The sequence below is a fragment of the Hypanus sabinus genome, chromosome 18 (assembly GCF_030144855.1).
Source record: "Hypanus sabinus isolate sHypSab1 chromosome 18, sHypSab1.hap1, whole genome shotgun sequence".
Taxonomy (NCBI): Eukaryota; Metazoa; Chordata; class Chondrichthyes; order Myliobatiformes; family Dasyatidae; genus Hypanus; species Hypanus sabinus.
The window spans coordinates 687791-706002 of NC_082723.1; the positions used below are offsets into that span (position 1 = coordinate 687791).

At 43.9% G+C, this 18212-nt stretch overlaps 1 protein-coding gene across 1 annotated transcript; it reads left to right on the forward strand.

Annotated features, from left to right (window-relative positions):
* Positions 1 to 13768: 13768 nt before the first annotated feature.
* Positions 13769 to 16662, forward strand: LOC132377455 (zinc finger protein 229-like). The gene is made up of 2 exons (XM_059943736.1): positions 13769 to 13778; positions 14662 to 16662. The coding sequence occupies exons 1-2, from the start codon at positions 13769 to 13771 to the stop codon at positions 15849 to 15851; spliced, it is 1200 nt and encodes a 399-aa protein (XP_059799719.1). The 3' UTR covers positions 15852 to 16662.
* The last annotated feature ends 1550 nt before the right edge of the window (positions 16663 to 18212 follow it).

Here is an 18212-nt window from a genome sequence, read left to right on the forward strand (position 1 = left end):
ATTGTTGGGGAATGGCTTAACAGATGGACAAGATTTTCCTGAAGTGCATTTGACAATATAGTCAGATGAACCATGCTGGATTCTAACACAGGTTCCTCCTGTGTTGTATCTCGAGGTATGGCTAAAAAGCTTGATGTGGAGAATGAGGTTGTTACACATGACTGTACAACTCATTATTCGAATTTTGAGGATGTGTCAGAAACTTTCTAACCATCATTGTTTGATCAAGATTCTTGGAGTGAGTCTGACCATGAAGATTCCTCTCTGTCTCGGAAGGAGATTATTGCAGAGCAGAGTTAAGACACTGAGATTATCAAATTAAAGGAACAAGCTCTCCCGAATAGTGAAATCGATAAGATGCCAGTAGGGCATTATTTTGAGAATGGAGTATTAATGAGGATGTGGAGATCACCTACAATTCCTACAAGTAATGAATAGAAGTTTGTTCACCATGTATTAGTTCCTAAAGTTTATCACAATGAAATTTTAGCTTTAGCTCATAGTGTGCCCTTAGGTGGACATCAAGTGAACACGTTTTTTAAACATTTTTACTGCCCTAGGTTCAGAAAAGATGTGGCGACATTTTGCAGAAAACGTCATACTTGCCAATCTAATTAAGTTACTCCAATGGTCCAACCGCAACCTATTCCTTCATTTGATGAACCGTTTTCTAAAATTGTGGTTGATTCTGTAGGCCCATTACGAAAAGCTGAAACTGGCCATCAATATTTGCTGACCATTATTTGCACTGTGTCTAGGTTTCCAGAGGCAATACCTGTTAAGAATATAACTGCAAAAACTGTAATAAAGGATCTTATATATTTTTTAACTTATTTTGTGTGGCCTAAAGAAATACAGTCTGATCAAGGTAGTAATTTTATGTCTGGATTATTTCAACAGAATGTTAATAAACTGGGAGCTAAACAGATTACCTCGTCTGCATACCATCCAGAATCGCAAGGAGCCTTGGGGAGGTTTGGATGTTTCGTGTAGAAAATGAAAATGATTGGAATGAGGGCATATATTCATTTGTATTTGCAGTACAGGAGTCAGTACAGGATTTATTAGGTTTTTAGTCCATTTGAACTTGTATTTGGGAATAGAGTTAGCGGGCCTTTGGCCTTAATAAAAGAACAATGGATTAATAAAGAGATACACACTAATTTGTTGGATTATGCTTTATAATTTAAGGGTATATTGCATAAAGTTGTAGCTTGGCCAGGGAAAATTTAAAATCGGCTCAGAAGAAAATGAAAACCTGGTATGATAAAGAAGCTAGAATAAGGACATTTAAGCCTGGAGATAAGGTGCTGGTTCTTTTCCCGGTGCAAACGAATCCTTTACAAGCTAGATTTCATGGTCCTTATGAAATTATCTTAAGTTAATGACGTGGATTATGTGATAAAAACGCCAGATCATGCAGGGCCACCCCAGCATTGTCATATAAATATGATAAAATCATATTATGGGAAACAATCTGCTTTTATGACTGTTGTGTTCACTATTAAGTATGATCTCATTGGGATCTTAATGGATGATTCATCTGAAACTCATTCTAAATACAATATTATTCCTGCCAGATTTCAAAACTCAACAATTATGGAAAATATCGATGAGAAATTAGTTCATTTACAGCCAGAGCAGAAGCAGCAGAATGGAGCAATTAATTTTTAAAATAGGGATTTACTTCCAGACGTTCCTAAATGAAACACAGTATCTTCACATAATGTAGTTGTTAGAGATGTCAAACACATAAAGCAAAATCTATATCGAATGAACATGGAAAAATCTGAAATTGCTGAGAAATAAATTAAGTATATGTTGGACAATAATATTATTAGACCTTCTAACTCGAATTGGAGTTCACCTTGTGTTACGGTGCCTAAGTCAGACGGTAGTATTCGGTTTTGTACTGATTACAGGAAGGTGAACGCTGTAACGAAAACAGATGCATATCCAATCTCTAGAGTGGTATGTTCTGTGGATAAATTCGGCAAAGCAAAGTTTCTTACGAAGATTGATTTATTGAAAGGTTATTGTTGTGTTCCATTGACGGAGAGGGTTAGAGAGATTTCTGCGTTTGTAACCCCAGCTGGGTTATATGAACAGAATGTTCTTCCATTTGGGATAAAGAATGCCCCAGGTACTTTCCATCGAATGGTTAATTTTGTGATTACTGGGTTAAAAGATACCGATGCCTATATTGATAATTTGGTTACAGGAAATGATACTTGGGAAGCACATATTACTGCGGTGAAGTAACTGTTTGAAAGGTTTCAAAAGCTAACTTAACTATTAACTTATCAAAAGTGAATTTGGTCATGCCACTATGACTTACTTTAGTTATGTTGTAGGTCCCGGCTTGATTAAGGAAACTGGTTAAGGAAATAAACCAAACTCCAATTTAGTCCACAGTCTGATGTTACAGGAGTATAATTTTTTGATTACTCATGTTAAAGGCAAAGATAATGTGATTGCTGCCTATTTATCCAGATGATGAATGTACAATGTATTTTTAATGCAGTGATTTTTTAACATCTGTAACATTCCTACTGTTTATTAATTTCTACGGTGCTATGTGACAGCACTTTATATATTGTGTATGTTGCAGATATTATACATTTGTATTTTTTTTGTAAATAGTTGGTAAAATTTTGACGGGCTAATTTTTTGGAGGGAGGTGTTACATACCCCGTGGGTATCCTATGACTGTCTTTTGACCATGATGTAAATGAGAATCTGGTGAGCATGATATTATGTCTTGATGGTCTCGTGATGGTTCGGTGATGTCATGTGATTGCCTGCACCAACAGGTATAAAACGGAGAATACCTGCTCTGACGCAAGAATTTTTGTTGCGACGTCGTCTAAGTCGTCCGTTAATCCGTTATGTCGCGTATTTGGTTTCATGACGCAGTTTTGCAGTGAAGTTTTACTTTCTATCTTTAGTCCCAAAGGTTATTGCCAACAGTTTTGCCAAACGCCCCCAGTTTTGGTTTGATCTACCTTTGCAATTCAGTTGGAGAGAGAAGAATACATCAAAGTACAGAAACCCAAAGGATCGAATAAAGTTGGTGTCATCGGCGGTAAAACAGAATCGAACTTACTGAATCTTCTTTCAGGAAATAGTAACCTGCATCCGAGTTAAACCCTGCCTCTGAGAGCAGAAATCGTTGGGTCAGTGTTATTCACCTAGGGAAAGGTCAGTTCCTTTAAGCCGTTTTAATTTCCTTCATCGAGTCTTTTGGGCAAGGCATATTTCAGCTGAAATCAGCAGTAACGTCACGTAATCGAGGAATTCGTTACTTCAGGAAAGTCTCTCCTAATTGACTGTATAAATCATTTGAACTTTCTCATTTACAACTTTAAGAACTGTGTTCGCATTTATCGCTTTAAGAACAGTTCGAGTTGCCGCATAGCAGTTAACTTACTGTTAAGTTCATCGTTTATTTACTTTTCATTTTTGTTGAGAAGAGTTTAATAAATTGTTTATTTGTTTAAAAAAAACTGTCTCGACTCTATATTCATTGTTGTCGGAGATGTACCGTAACGATAGCATTAATCCATTTGCATTTACAACATTATTGCTATATATCTTCAGAAAGCCACAAAGTTAAATACACTAGCATAGTCTGAAGTACACCAGAAATTGAACATTGAGTGTGCCTGGCTATATCGGATTTCAGATTCTCCCAGAAGGAGTGGAGAAAAAAAAATGCTTGCCTTCATCCTTACCAATTAACAAATAGCGGCAATTTGCATAAAAATCCTGAAGAGGTAATTGATTTTTTGACCTAAGTTGCCTGTGACGGAAAGGAGACATCAGAAAAGACCCTTCAGAATCGCGCTATTTGCTTCCTTCAAAACTATGTACAAAAGTGTAACCTCGTGCACTGAGAACTACTCACCACTCATTTACGTAACGAGAATATACTTGCAGAAGAACAAAAAGGATGCGCTATGTGCATGTGACGAACATTTGATAACAGATTCTGTAATTATAAATCAGACCCGGCGGAAGAGTTGAAAAATGTCGTGCTTTCATACTGACAACCAAAAGACATTTAATTCTATACCATGCTCATGTTCGATAGAGGTTGTTAACACGCAACCAGTTTTTGAGAAATACTTCCGAAATGTGATGAAGCATTGACAAACGACGATTGCCCAATCTATTAAGAAAAAAAAATAAAAAAAGAAACATATACATTTATCAAAATAACCCGAGACTTTTCCCACGGCGATTCTATAAGCCCAGAATAGTTTTGTCTAGTTTTAAAACTGCGTCATAATTTACTAAATTGTGTGTAAATACGATATCAGGACAGAGAAAACAATATTGATAAACGTTGATAAATCGTCTCTTCACTGAGGATTTGAAATTATATGCTCCACCAGTAAAGCGAAATTAGTCAATGCAATTAGTCGAAAGAACTTCGAGAGATATAACCATGAACTCTGGACAAGAAAAATCTAATAACGTTAAGGACAAAGATGTGTGAAATAGAGGTAGTATTTTTAAAAAGAGAGTAACTGAGGGATGAATAAAAAACGTATCAGTATCTGTGATATCAACAGGCAAAAGAAATAGATATTGGTGCTGCAAAGTGAAAACTTTAAACAGAATTTGTTTCAAGAAATAAGATAATCTCAGCGCTTAATAGTAAAAATATAACAACAATAATAGAAACTTTCGGTATACCTTTATTAACAAATTATTTCGGTATACTATAATACTATGAAACGAATCAGGGAAATACAAAGAAAGATGAGCACTTCGTAGCCCTTCCCAAGCTCTCTACATACCGTGAAATAGCCGATTTCTTGTCCATCACTTCTTCGGACTGCATGGAATTATCCCTAACATTATATCTGACAGGGTCCCAATTCGTCTCTCAAGTCTGCACATCTTTTTGTCCAGCCTTTGGAGCCTCAGTGAATCCGTCTTCGGGCTTCTACCCGCAGACTAACGGTCAAACTGAACGAACAGTCAAACAAATCAGGCCTTGAAAGCCGAACTGCGCTGTATAATCGCCAACAACTGTCGTCCTGGAGCACTCATCTCACTTGGGTATACTACACCCACAACTCCCTTGTCAGTACAGCCACCGTAATGTCTCCCTTCGAATGCTCCCTCTGTTATCAACCCCCTCTTCTTTCATTGATGACATTTCTGTGCTTTCAGTTCAGACCCATCTCCGCCGGTGCCGCAAGATCTTGAAGGATGCACACGCGGACCTGTTCCACTCAGCAAACCGCAACCGGAGGATTACCGATCGTAATCGAATTCCTGCACCAAATTATCGGCCTGGGCAGAAGGCTTGGCTGTCCTCAAAAGACATCTCTCTCAAGAATGAACACAAGATAATCGCCCTTTGCTACATGGAACCATTCGAGATTGAGAGTGTAACCAACCGCTCGGTGGCCAGACTGAAACAGCCCAGATCCATGCACATTCATCGGACCTTCCACGTCAACCAATTGAAATCTGTGTCTGTCAGCCCTTGTGCCCTCCTGCCGAACCTCCTCTACCCGCCCGGATCATTGACGACTACCCAGCGTACACCGTCCGGCAGGGGTCTCCGGTACCTGGTCGATGGGAAGGGGTAAGGCACGGAGGACTGCTCCTGGATTCCCCGCTCCTTCATCCTGGACCCTTCACTCATTCGTGATTTCCATCGAAAAATGCGGTCCAGACTGGTGGTTCGCCTGGAGGACCCGTTGAGAGCGGCAGGTGCTCAACAGAGGTAGGTTGTGTTCGATAGCGAAAGGTAGGGCACTGAGGAGTATGGTCCAACTAATAGAGCAGGGAATATAGGTTCATAATTCGTTGAACGTGATGTCATAAGTAGAAATTGCATATTGATAGCATTTGGCACATTGACCTTCTTAACTTTTCGCAGGAATGCATCTTCCATCCTCAGGATTTCCCCACTAGCTAGGACACTAGTGGGATTCCCCCACTTGACTAATCTGTTTCAGTTTTTCGAGGATGTAGCCAGGAAGTTAGACAGGGGAGATCCAGTGGATGTAGTGAACCTCGATTTTCAGAAGGCATTTGATAAGGTCCCACATAGAAGATTGGTGGGTAAAATCAAAGCTCAGGGCATCGGGGGGAAGGCACTGACATGGATATAAAACTGGTTGGCAGATAGAAAGCAAAGGGTAGCAGTGAATGGGTGTTTCTCGGAATCGCAGGTGGTGACTAGTGGGGTGCCGCAGGGCTCGGTATTGGGACCACAGCTGTTTACCATTTACTTTAACGATTTGAATGAAGGCATAGAAAATAACATCAGCAAATTTGCTGATGATACTAAGCTGGGTGGCAGTGTGACATGTGATGAGGATGTTAGAAGAATTCAGGGTGACTTGGATAGGCTGGGTGAGTGGGCAGATACTTGGCAGATGGCGTTTAATATGAATAATTGTGAGGTTATCCACTTTGGGAGTAAGAACAGGAAGGCAGATTATTATCTGAACGGTGTAGATTTGTTTAAGGGAGAAATACAAAGAGATCTCGGAGTCCTTGTTCATCAGTCACTGAAGGTGAATGAGGTGAATAGGGTTAGGGTTAGGCAGCAGGCAGTGAAGAAGGCCAACGGAATGTTGGCCTTTAGTACAAAGGGAATTGAGTACAAGAGCAAGGAAATCATCTTGCATTTGTACAGAGCCCTGGTGAGTCTACACCTGGAGTATTGTGTACAGTTTTAGTCTCCAGGGTTAAGGAAGGACATCCTGGCTGTAGAGGAAGTGCAGCGTAGATTCACGAGGTTAATTCCTGGGATGTCAGGACTGTCTTACGCAGAGAGGTTAGAGAGACTGGGCTTGTACACGTTGGAATTAAGGAGATTGAGAGGAGATTTGATTGAAACATATAAGATTATTAAGGGATTGGACAAGATAGTGGCAGGAAATATGTTCCAGATGCTGGGAGACTCCAGTACCAGTGGGCATGGTTTCAGAATAAGGGGTAGGTCATTTATGACAAAGGAAAAAGGAAAAACTTCTTCTCTCAGGGAGTTGTGGGAATCCGGAATGCACTGCCTCGGAAGGCATGCAGTGTACAACGGATGTGTGACTGTCACTTCGTATAATTCATACGTGTGGATTTGTTGGAGTATCCCGTGGTATAACTTCTGTTGGCCCTTACCTGGAATCGGGGTGTTCTGTGGTAACCACTTGAAGACGATATTCCTGTCACTGTCACCCGGTGATATTTCGAAGTTGATTTCGGAACGAATCAACGGATAAGATCTTCGGCGACAGTTATTTCGTTTACCCAGCGTGGAATGTGTGTTGAATTCTTCGTAATTGCCTTCTTGTGGTGAACTACATATACCTGTCTGGACACGCCCCCCTGCTGACTGCTCCTGCAGCTCCTCCCACAGACCCCTGTATAAAGGCGATGGTAGAGTGGCGCAGGCTGGGGTGAGACTGGATGGATGTTGATAAGATTACGAGAGGAATAGATACAGTGGACAGACGATATATTTTTTCCTGCGGGTTGAAATGTCTAACACATTTAGGGTGAGGGGCGACGTGAACGGCAAGTTTGCTTCTTTACAGAGGGATGGGTAGCTGGATCTTTGTCTGGGTGGAGGGACACCCCACCGGTCACTTGATATCGTTTGTCCCTCCCATTTAACCGCAGATGGGCAGTATCTGGGCGTCTATGTCCGAGGCCCCGCCCTCCTGATGATGCAACAATTACTTCGCGCATACTCACAGTCTACAGGCGGGCGGCGTGCTCGCTTCTCCAGTACATCTGCTCCGGGATCGGCAAAGGTTTCCCGCCTCCTGGGTGCGGAGCCGGGGTTCGGGATCCTATCTGCGGGCCGAAGATATCACTTTCCCATCGGTGAGTATTGAGAGCGATCCCGGGCGGGGAGACCCGATGTTGGCCATGAGCTCCGAACCGAGGGCCAATTTCTCATTTAGTACCCAGTTATCTGGGCTCGTCAGAAATGTGTTGGCTTCACTGAATCGTTTGCATTAAACGATCCAAACCAGGAGCCCAGGCTGTCTATTTCCTCAGAACTGAAATGGAAGTCCCGCCAACAGGTCACGTGAGGCTGTGCGCCGCAAATCTGTTCCGCCCTCCGCTTTGGACGCATGATCACCTGGTGTGTGCCCACCGTCCGCGGATGGATGGTGATGCGGGATGGTGGGGGTGGTGGAGGGATGTACGGTGAAGTAAGCCTACCGAATGCTGAAAAGCCTGGATACAGTGGACATGGAGAGGATGTTTCCATTAGATGGAAAGTCTGCGATTGACAGCACAGTGTCAGAGTAAAGATGCTTCCCCTTAAAACTGAGATGAGAAAAATTTCTTCAGCCAAAAGATGGCTGATCTGTGGAATTTGTTGCCACAGAGGTTGTTTGCGGCTGCCATTTGGGTATATTTATGACAGGGATTAATATACTCATGATTGCTAAGTATCATCAGGGTACCAGGAGGAAGGCAGGAATATGGTGTCAGAATAAATCTGAGCCATGGTTGAGTGGTGGAGCAGACACGATGGATCGAATCACCTAATTCTGTCCCTACATCTTATGTCTTACCATGACTGAATGATGACTCCTTCCTATCCCATATCAGGTTTTGTGATGTGGCAGGGACAGATTTGTTCAGTGGGATTATTATAATTGTCTTCAGTTTTTATATTTCAGTGAGCAGAAATATTTTGTTCTCCTTTGTATTGTTAACATGCTTCTTTATATCTCATGTTAAAGTTACACCTGTGGTAAGAGATTTATTGGATGAAAAACCCACAACTAGAAGCAAACCACAACTGAAGACGAGGGAACAGCAACACGTGAACCAGCCTGAGGACTGAGAGAACCAACTGGAGAGAACCCTTCTGACTCAGAGTTTCCATTGATTCAGTCAGGAGAAAGTTTGGTGAGTCTCATTTACTCAAACACTGGTCCTTTAGGCATCACATAACTGTACAAAGGAAGGTAGGGAATAATTGTAGCGAGTTGAATGTGCCCAGAAATACCAGTTATGCCTCTATCAGACCCAGTTGCAATCACTCCAGATCTGCTAATCTGCTGTCAATATTACGGCTCTTTAAACTCACTCACGTTCCCTCAGTGTTTGCTTGAAGAAATTAGAACTTCTGAATTAGGTTTTGGTCGGTTCTGAGTGTGAAGAGGGAAAGAGGGGTGTTTATATTTACTATCTTGAAAAAAGAAGTAATTATTTGCAATTACTTGCTGCAGACTCACTACCCATACCCTGTACATTCTCAACCAGATTACTGAAGTTCATGATGTATCAATGGGTGTTACCCTGGGGTGCTTCAGGAGGCACGGGCCTTGACTCCAATAAACAGCCTCCCATCATCACCATCTGCTTCCTACCATCGAGCTGTTCCCAGACTCTGGGCTCTGTGACAAACACAATGGTAGCAGCAAGATTAGACAGGGATTAATATAAAGAGAGATTTTTTGCTTCCTGAAAGCTGTCTGATGCAATGGACCAGATCCTTCCTTGCTCACAACGTAATCTGCCCTTGGACCCTTCCTCCCGGGTTGCACTGTGTCTGATAACTCACATCCCCAACCTCCCTCCACCGGCCAGTAGCCCTACAACTTTCCCACCATTTACCCCACACCCGTACACACAAACAGATTAATGTCACCAACATCCACTCTCACAGCTTGGGAACTACAACTAACTGATCCTACATTCCAGGCCCAGACTGTCCAGCCGTCTGGCTCTGTCCCAGCCCTTTCCCCCGCAACCGACCTTCGATTTGCGTTGTCACGTACCCCATTACTGGGTAACCAAACCAGGAGAAACGGAATGATATGTTGGAGTCTGGTGCTACTGTAACTATAGGTGTTTATTAATAAACAAAGTAATACAGTATCAAAAATGCGTATACATATATAACAGGTCAGCAATGATAAATACAGAAGTGTAGAAATAAGAATCAAAACCGAGCTCTATCGTAGTCTAGGGGTAAATGAATATTCTTCAGATAATGCGGAGTTCAGTTCAGTTCAGTTTGGGTTGAGGTAGTTGCTGTTGTGACGTTGGAGAGAGAGAGAGCGAACGAGAGATGAGCGGCTGCAGCAGGCAAACCTTCCGTTCTCTTCTCGTTCTGTTGTGCTGTTGTGGTCATCGATTATGACCCTTCTGGTCCTGGCTAGACCGTTCTTCAGTGCTGGACTTGTCACCCAGGCGACGAAGGACACACACACACAAGCCCCCACCGGCCTGCCTTCACACACTGTGAGCTTTGGACCGATACCCCCGAATCGACCCTCCAAGCCCCCACCTTCCTGTGGGTGCACAACACTCGTTCAGTGTCCAGTGGCGTGTCTGCCTGTGTCTCAGCAGACTCGTCTTTTATCTCCCCTGTCGGGGTTCCAGCCATCCATCAACTGATCATGTCCATCAAACTGGCCACTCCCTCCTGTCTCAGCAGGCACCTGGCATCACTCTGCTGTGTCAGCAAGGATTCACTCAAGCAGGCAAAGTCCTTGGAAGTAAAGTCAACAATCAGCAAAGAAGCCATAATTTTAAATCCTTGTGTCTCTCTCATTATCAGCATGTGCAGCATGGCGCCTCTCCCCTTCGTTATCTCTCCCTCTCGTTAGCAGCATAGTTCACGGGGGGCCAACTCTGGACCCCATCTCCCCATGGTTTTCTCATCACACATAACAATGTAAACCCGAGGTCAGCTCCTTCCTCATCGCCACCCAACCAGGCTCAGAGCTCATTAAGGAGCCTCGTTTGTGGCACCTTGTCAAAGGTCTGAAAATCCAAGTGCACAATATCAACCAATTCTCATTTGTCTACCCTGCTTATTATTTCTCAAAGCATTCCACCAAATTCATCGGGCAAGATTTTCCCTTGCGGAAACAATGCTGACTCTGGCCTATTTTATCTTGTGCCTCCAAGTAGCCTGAACTCACATCCTTAACAATCGACTCCAACATCTTTCAAACCACTGTCAGTCTAAGTGGCCTATAGTTTCCTTTCTTCTGCCTCTCTTGCTTCTTGAAGAGTGGAGTGACTTTTGCAATGTTCCAGTCATCCAGAGCCATTTCTGAATTTATTGATTGCTGAAGGATCATTAGTAATGCCTGCACAATCTCTCCGGCCACCTCTTTCAGAACTGTGTGTGTAAACCATCAGGTCCAGGTGCCTTATCTGCCTTCAGAGCTTCAATTTCTCTCTTGTTGTGGTCACTTCTGTACAGGCCCCACCTTCCCTGGAAGAGAGCCACGGAACCAAAAACCCTATCCCCTCCCATTCCCTCCCCCCTCCACGTGCCTGATGTCATGCATGGGTTTGCTACACTGGGGTCTGACATCATGCATGTGGTACCTTACGTCTGTGGGTTTGTTTCTCATGGTTGTGCAGTTTAATCTTTATTCCGTTCAGACAAGAGAGTGAGATCCAGTGTCACGTCCTCTCATTGTGGGTGGGCATTTTTTTCATTGACTCCATTCCACTGTTACAACTTGCCAAAGTGCAGCCAATGTTTCAAGGTATATAACCCTATTAATGCAAGAAGAAAACTGAAGAATAATGCTGAGGAATATTCAGTTTGCTTGTAACAGCAGAATGCAAAATGACCCTAGTGGTACGTTTTCTGTTTTTGTGTTTTCATTTATCTTCGACCCGATGGGTGGTTGAGAATTGAGAATGTCTGGTCTGGAATTCTGGGAATCTTTAATTATGTTGCCTGATTTACTGAGACAACAGGAAGTATAGAGTGAGTCCATGGAGGGGAGGCTTGATTCCATGATGTGCTCAGTGAAGTCCACAGTTCTCTGCTATTTCTTGAAGTCAACAGAAGAGAGTAGCCACACAAAGGTGTGATGTATCCAAATGGAATACTTTTCATGGTGTAAATTTAAATTCGCCAGAACAATACCCACACCACAATCAGTTCATTATCTTTTTCATGAGTTCACTTTATTCTTTTCACAAAACATGGGAAGTTCACATTTACATATGTGATGGGCTGTCTGCACCACTCTCTGCAGGTTCCTGCAATTAAGGGAAGTACAGTTCCTGTACCAGGCAGTGATGCAGCCAGTCAAGATGCTCTCAATTGTCTCCCTGTAGAAAGCTCTTAGGATTTGGGGACTATACCAAACTTCTTCAACCATCTGAGGTGAAAAACACAGCTGTTATGTCCAGACCATTTGAGATCCTTGGTGATGTTTATGTTGAGGAACTTAAAGCTGTTCACCATCTTAACCCCAGGTTGATTGACGTCTGCCTCCATTCCTCCTGTCGTCCACAATCAGCTCCTTTGTTTTTGTGACAATGAGGGAGTTGTTGTTTTCTTGACACCAGTCAGATGTTGTTCAGAACTCAGATAGAGTCAGCAATCAAATGGTTCAGCATGGTGCGATGAATGCGCTGAGCTGTGTACGTCACAATGCAAGAAGCGTCGTAGGAAAGCCAGATGAGCTGAGGACAGGGCATTATGATATTGTAGCCATTATTGGGAGTTGGTTGCACCCAACAGTCTGAGGGATTTAGAAGAACAAATTTCCAGAGAGATCGCAGACCATGCCAAGAAACAAAGGTTGACTCAATAAGTGATTTTAACTTTCCACATATTGTCTGGGACTCCCATACTGTAAAAGGACTAGATGGGGTAGAGTTTGTCAAATGTGCCCTTAATCAGTACGTAGGATTCCCGACGTAGAAGTGTGCAATAATCTGTTAGGAAATAATCCAGAGCTGGTTGCAGAAATTAGTGATCACTGAGATTCAAAGTAAATATGGAAAAAGAGAGGTCTGGATTACGGCTTAAGATTCTCAATTGGAGAAAGCTCAATTCTGTGGTATCAGAAAGGATCTGACAAGTATGGTTTGGGACAGGGTGTTTTCTGGCAAAGGAGTACTTGGTAAGTGGGAGGTCTTCAGAAGTGAAATTTTGAGGATGTATGTGCCTGTCAAAATAAAAGTTGAAAGGTAACTGGTGCAGGGAACCTGGGTTTTTAAGAGATATTGAGGCCTGGATATTTAGTTCCTCTAAATGCTTCAGACTGTTGGGTGCTACCAAGACTCATTAATGTCTACAATATCATGTTTCCACGCACTGAGCTCATATAATTTTTTGTTGTTGTCTTCTGTTGGTTTCCAAAAGCTTACCAATAGATTTTGCTCTTTTGTTTGCCCTCTGTTTGGCTTTGGCTTCTCATTTTAGCCACAGTTGTGTCCTCCTGCATTTCCAATGCTTTCACTTCTTTGGGATGTATCGATCACTCAGCTCCCGAATTGCTCCCAGAAACTCCAGCCATTGCTGCTCCGTTGTCACTCCGACCTTTTCCCTTCCAAACAAGTTTGTCCAGCTTCTCTGTCACAGGAACCTGGAGCAGTTCAGTATGGAAACAGGCTACTTGGCCCATCTAGTCAATGCTGAAAAAACATTTAAGCTTCTAATGCAACTACCTGCACCGGGACCATCGCCTTCCATAACCCTACCATCCAGGCTCCCATCCAAACTTCATCAAAATGGTGAAACCGAGCTCATATTCACCACTGGTGCTGGCATCTCATTCCACACTCTCACAACCATTTCAGTGAAGATCTTTTCCAAATGCTCCCGTTAAATTTTCACCTTCACCACTTACCCATGACCTCTGGTTATCATCCCACCCAACCTCAGTGAAAAATGCTGCTTGCATTTACCTCATCTGTACTCTAATAATTTTGAATACTTCTATGAAAACCTCAAAGCAATGTATGATTCCCTTATTTATGTTTAGAGCATATTTTAGGTGAAAAGATGATGAGAGGTATTGATCGTGTGTATCGCCAGAGGCTTTTTCCCCCAGGTCTAAAGTGGCTAACACGAGGGGCATAGTTTTAAGGTACTTGGAAATAGATACCGAGGAGATGTCAAGGGTTAGTTTTTTTACACAGAGAGTGGTGGGTGCTTGGAATGCTGTACGGGCTATTTGTGTGAGAGTGTTTCAGTTACTGTGGGGCCAGGCACCCAGGCAGCTCAGTGGGAACAGGGAATAATAACAAGGGAGAGAGTCAAACTGAGCCAGGTCACAGATTGGAGATGGCAGAAATGCTCCATTCTCATAGAGACAGGAGGAGCATCAGAGAATTTGAGGGTCATTCCAGATACCAGCACTGCACCCAGTTAGAAAATGACTTCTCCCTCCAACTTGGGTTGAACTTCACTGTAACGGTGTGAAGCCATATCACACCTTGACGAGTCAAGTGATCTCACCTGAAATGTTGTCCTCCACCCATTGATGGATTTATTAAATCTTTTTACAGGTTGAAAATGATGAGGAATTTGTCTACTGGAATCTCAAACAGATCATGCCAGTTTTGCTGTCTCTGACCAGATATTTAAGAAGTGGAGCAAGGGATTCACTTCATCTTCCTTCCTACTCAGACTGTGGGGAGGGATTCTCTCGATCATCTGACAGACTGGCACGCCCGTTATTTTACATGGGGGAGCCCAGTCACCTGCTCAGACAGTGGGAATGGATTCAGTTGGTCATCTCAACTTAAGGTACATCAGCAAGTTCAGACTGGGACAAGGCCATTCCCCTGTTCTGTGTGTGAGAAGGGATTCAGATGGTCTTCCCACTTGTGGACACACCAGTCAGTTCACACTGGGCAGAAGTTGGTCATCAGACATAATGGCTCACCAGTGAGTTCACACCGGGGACAGGCCGTTCACCTGCTCAGACTGTGGGAGGGGATTCACTTGCCCATCTAACCTGAAGGTACATCAGCGAGTTCACACTGGAGAGAGGTCGTTCACCTGCTCAGACTGTGGGAAGGGATTCACTCGGTCATCTGACCTAATGGTACACCAGCTAGTTCACACTGGAGAGAGGCTGTTCTCCTGCTCAGTCTGTGGGAAGGGATTCACTTGGTCATCTCAACTGAAGGTACATCAGAGAGTTCACACTGGAGAGAGGCCATTCACCTGCTCATACTGTGGGACAGGATTCACTCAGTCATCCTCCCTAATGAAACACCAGCGAGTTCACACCGGGGAGCGGCCGTTCACCTGCTCAGACTGTGGGAAAGGATTCATTTGCTCATCTAACCTGAAGACACATCAGCAAGTTCACACTGGCGAGAGGCCTTTCACTTGCTCAGAATGTGGGAAGGGATTCATTCGGTCGTCTTACCTGATGACTCATCAACGAGTTCACACAAGGGAGCGGCCATTCACCTGCTCAGACTGTGGGAAGGGATTCCCTTGCTCATCTCAACTGAAGGTACATCAGCGACTTCACACTGCAGAGAGGCCGTTCAGCTGCTCAGACTGCGGGAAGGGATTCCCTTGCTCATCTCAACTGAAGGTACATCAGCGACATCACTCTGGAGAGAGGCCGTTCACCTGCTCAGACTGTGGGAAGGGATTCCCTTGCTCATCCCAACTGAAGGTACATCAACGAGGTCACACTGGCGAGAGGCCGTTCACCTGCTCATACTGTGGGAAAGGATTCACTCAGTCATCTGAACTGAAGGTACATCAGCGAGTTCACACTGGGGAGAGGCCATTCACCTGCTCAGACTGTGGGAAGGGATTCACTTGCTCATCTCAACTGAAGGTACATCAGAGAGTTCACACTGGGGAGAGGCCATTCACCTGCTCAGACTGTGGGAAGGGATTCACTTGCTCATCCCAACTGAGGGTACATCAGCGAGTTCACACTGGAGAAAGGCCGTTCACCTGCTCAGACTGTGGGAAGGGATTCACTCAGTCATCTCAACTGAAGGTACATCAGCAAGTTCACACCAGGGAGCAGCCGTTCACCTGCTCGGACTGCTGGAAGGGATTCACTTGGTCATCTCAACTACAGAGACACCAGCGAGTTCACAGTGGGTAGACTGCTCAGACTGCTCAGACTTTAGGAAGAGATTCTCTCAGCCAAATCAACCAAATGTGCATCATTGACTTCAAACTGGAGAGGCCATTCACCTGCTGCGATTGTGGGAAGTGATTCACTTAGTCATCTCGGCTTATGTAACTCTCGCTTCTGCTAGCAGCTTAATGTAGTGGTGATAGCCCCCAGCCCAGCTAAACTTGTGAAATCTCGTTTGGGTGGATGGTGTGTGATGTGTCCCCTGTTACAAATCATTTCCCCAAAATTACAAACATTACACAATATGCGATTAAACAATTTTCTTTCTAATTCATACTTTGACTATAGGGTTAGTAAAGTAAACAAAGTAAAATGGCCCACTCTCTCCATTCACGTCTTCTCATCTCTCCCTAGCGAAAGACCACAAATTCTCTCTTCTAGACTCGCAGGAAAGAACGTTTCTCTCGTTGGATAGCCCCGCACTCCAAATCCCTCTTATATCTAGTCTTAACCTAAACATTGCTGCTACAGAGAAACCATTACCTCAGCAGTGAAACATTACAGAGAGGCCATTCCATGAGCATTGAAACCTTGCAGCATGTTATACTTGTGACACTCTACCGGGATCACACTGGGGAGAAAGTTTCAATGAGCTGCATGCTGGATATTTGTCCATCACCATTGCTGAATGCAATTTCGAGGGTGACTGTCGCTGCTGAACTCTGCAATTATTGCTGCTGCTCACCACACCCAGTTCTGCACCCTGGTCACTGGGCATGGGAGGAGTTTCTTCTGCTGCACATTCACCTTTAACGTGACTGGAGTTTAATATTCTGGATCTGCGACAAATAAATCAGTTTTTTTTAAACTCTGTCTCTGGTACTTAAGTGAATTTATAACACACCTAGTGCACAGTAAAGAGTCAACTCCGGCCAGCTGGACCCTGCCAGTGATTCTGTTCCATGACAGTCCTTTTAAATCCTCCCCTGTACGGCCAAAACGGCATGTTTTTCCTCTTTCCAGACAAATCTCTCTGAATTCTTTGGTGAAATAAGAAAGGTGGTGGGTGTTGTTTGTTTGGATTTTCAGATGGTTCTGAACAAGGTGCTGCAGCTGAAGCTGCTGAACAAGACTACAGCTCATGGTATGTGATGTCCCTGTGCTGTTCCCGCTGGAGTTTAGAATTATGGGTGGGTTTCCTGAATACTGTAAAGCCAAGATAGAGACAATATGGAGAATATGTTTCACATAATGCGTAGCCCAGGACCAGGGGTACACCCTCAGACTATAGGGAAATCAATTCATAAGAAAGATGAGGAGGAAGTCTTATGATATTATGTTTATTCAACATGGCCATGACTGATCTATGCTTCTGTGTCCATCCCCCTCTATCTCCACCTCAAATGTACCCAGTCCCCTGCCTGCACTCAGCTGGATGGACACTTCACTGATCCTAAAGGAATTTACATGGAAGGTTTAGACTTTTAGAAATTTTCGTATGTCTCCATTTAAAATGAGTGGCCCTTTTCGATTCCTGTCAGTTTCTCTCTCACTGATCAACATGTCCCTTTCCCTCGTATATCTCCCCCGTTTCAATCCCTGGTTTCTATCCCAGTTTAACTCCCCATCTCTCTTCCCTTCCTTATTCCCTCCAATCTCTCTCCATCATTCTCTCCCATGCCTCTTTCTACCCCCTCGCTTGCTCCCCGTTTATTTCTTACCCACATCCATCTCACTCTTCCCGTCATTCTCTCCCCTCACTGGTTGTTGCCACCGTCTCTCTCCCCTATGTTTCTATCCTCTAACACTTCTCTCCCATCTCTCCTCAGTCTGTCTCACTAACTCTCCTACAGTCTCTCGATTCTCTCTCCCTCTTTTTCAAACCATCACTCAGCCTCTCTCCTCCCTCCCCTCTTTCTCTCTCTCTCCCACTTCCCCTTCTCTCTTTCTCCCTCTTCCTCTATCTCTCTGTCTCTTTCTCTCCCTCCTCTGCTTCATCCAACTCCAAACGCCAGTATGTTCCGATGTCACCAAGACTACTTATCTTGTCGATGTCACTGTCGCACATTGAAAGGGATGGGTTGCTATCCTGGAGTGAGCACGGGTTGAGATTCAGAGTCGGGGTGGGGGTGTGGTTTGTAGACAGAAAGGGGAGAAGAGAGGTGAGTGAGCGGAGTAGGAGAGGGAGGTGAGGAAGTGGGAGAAGATGTATTAGGATAAGAGGGGAGAGAGAGAAGACGGAGGAGAAGCAGAGAGGAAGGTGTGCTGAGAATTGAGAGGAGGGTGAAGAGTAGGGAGAAAGGGAGTGGAAAATAAAGTGAGTGCACTATGGAGAGGAGTGAGCAAGATTTTGAGGGAGCTGCACACGCTCACAGTTTTGAGGGA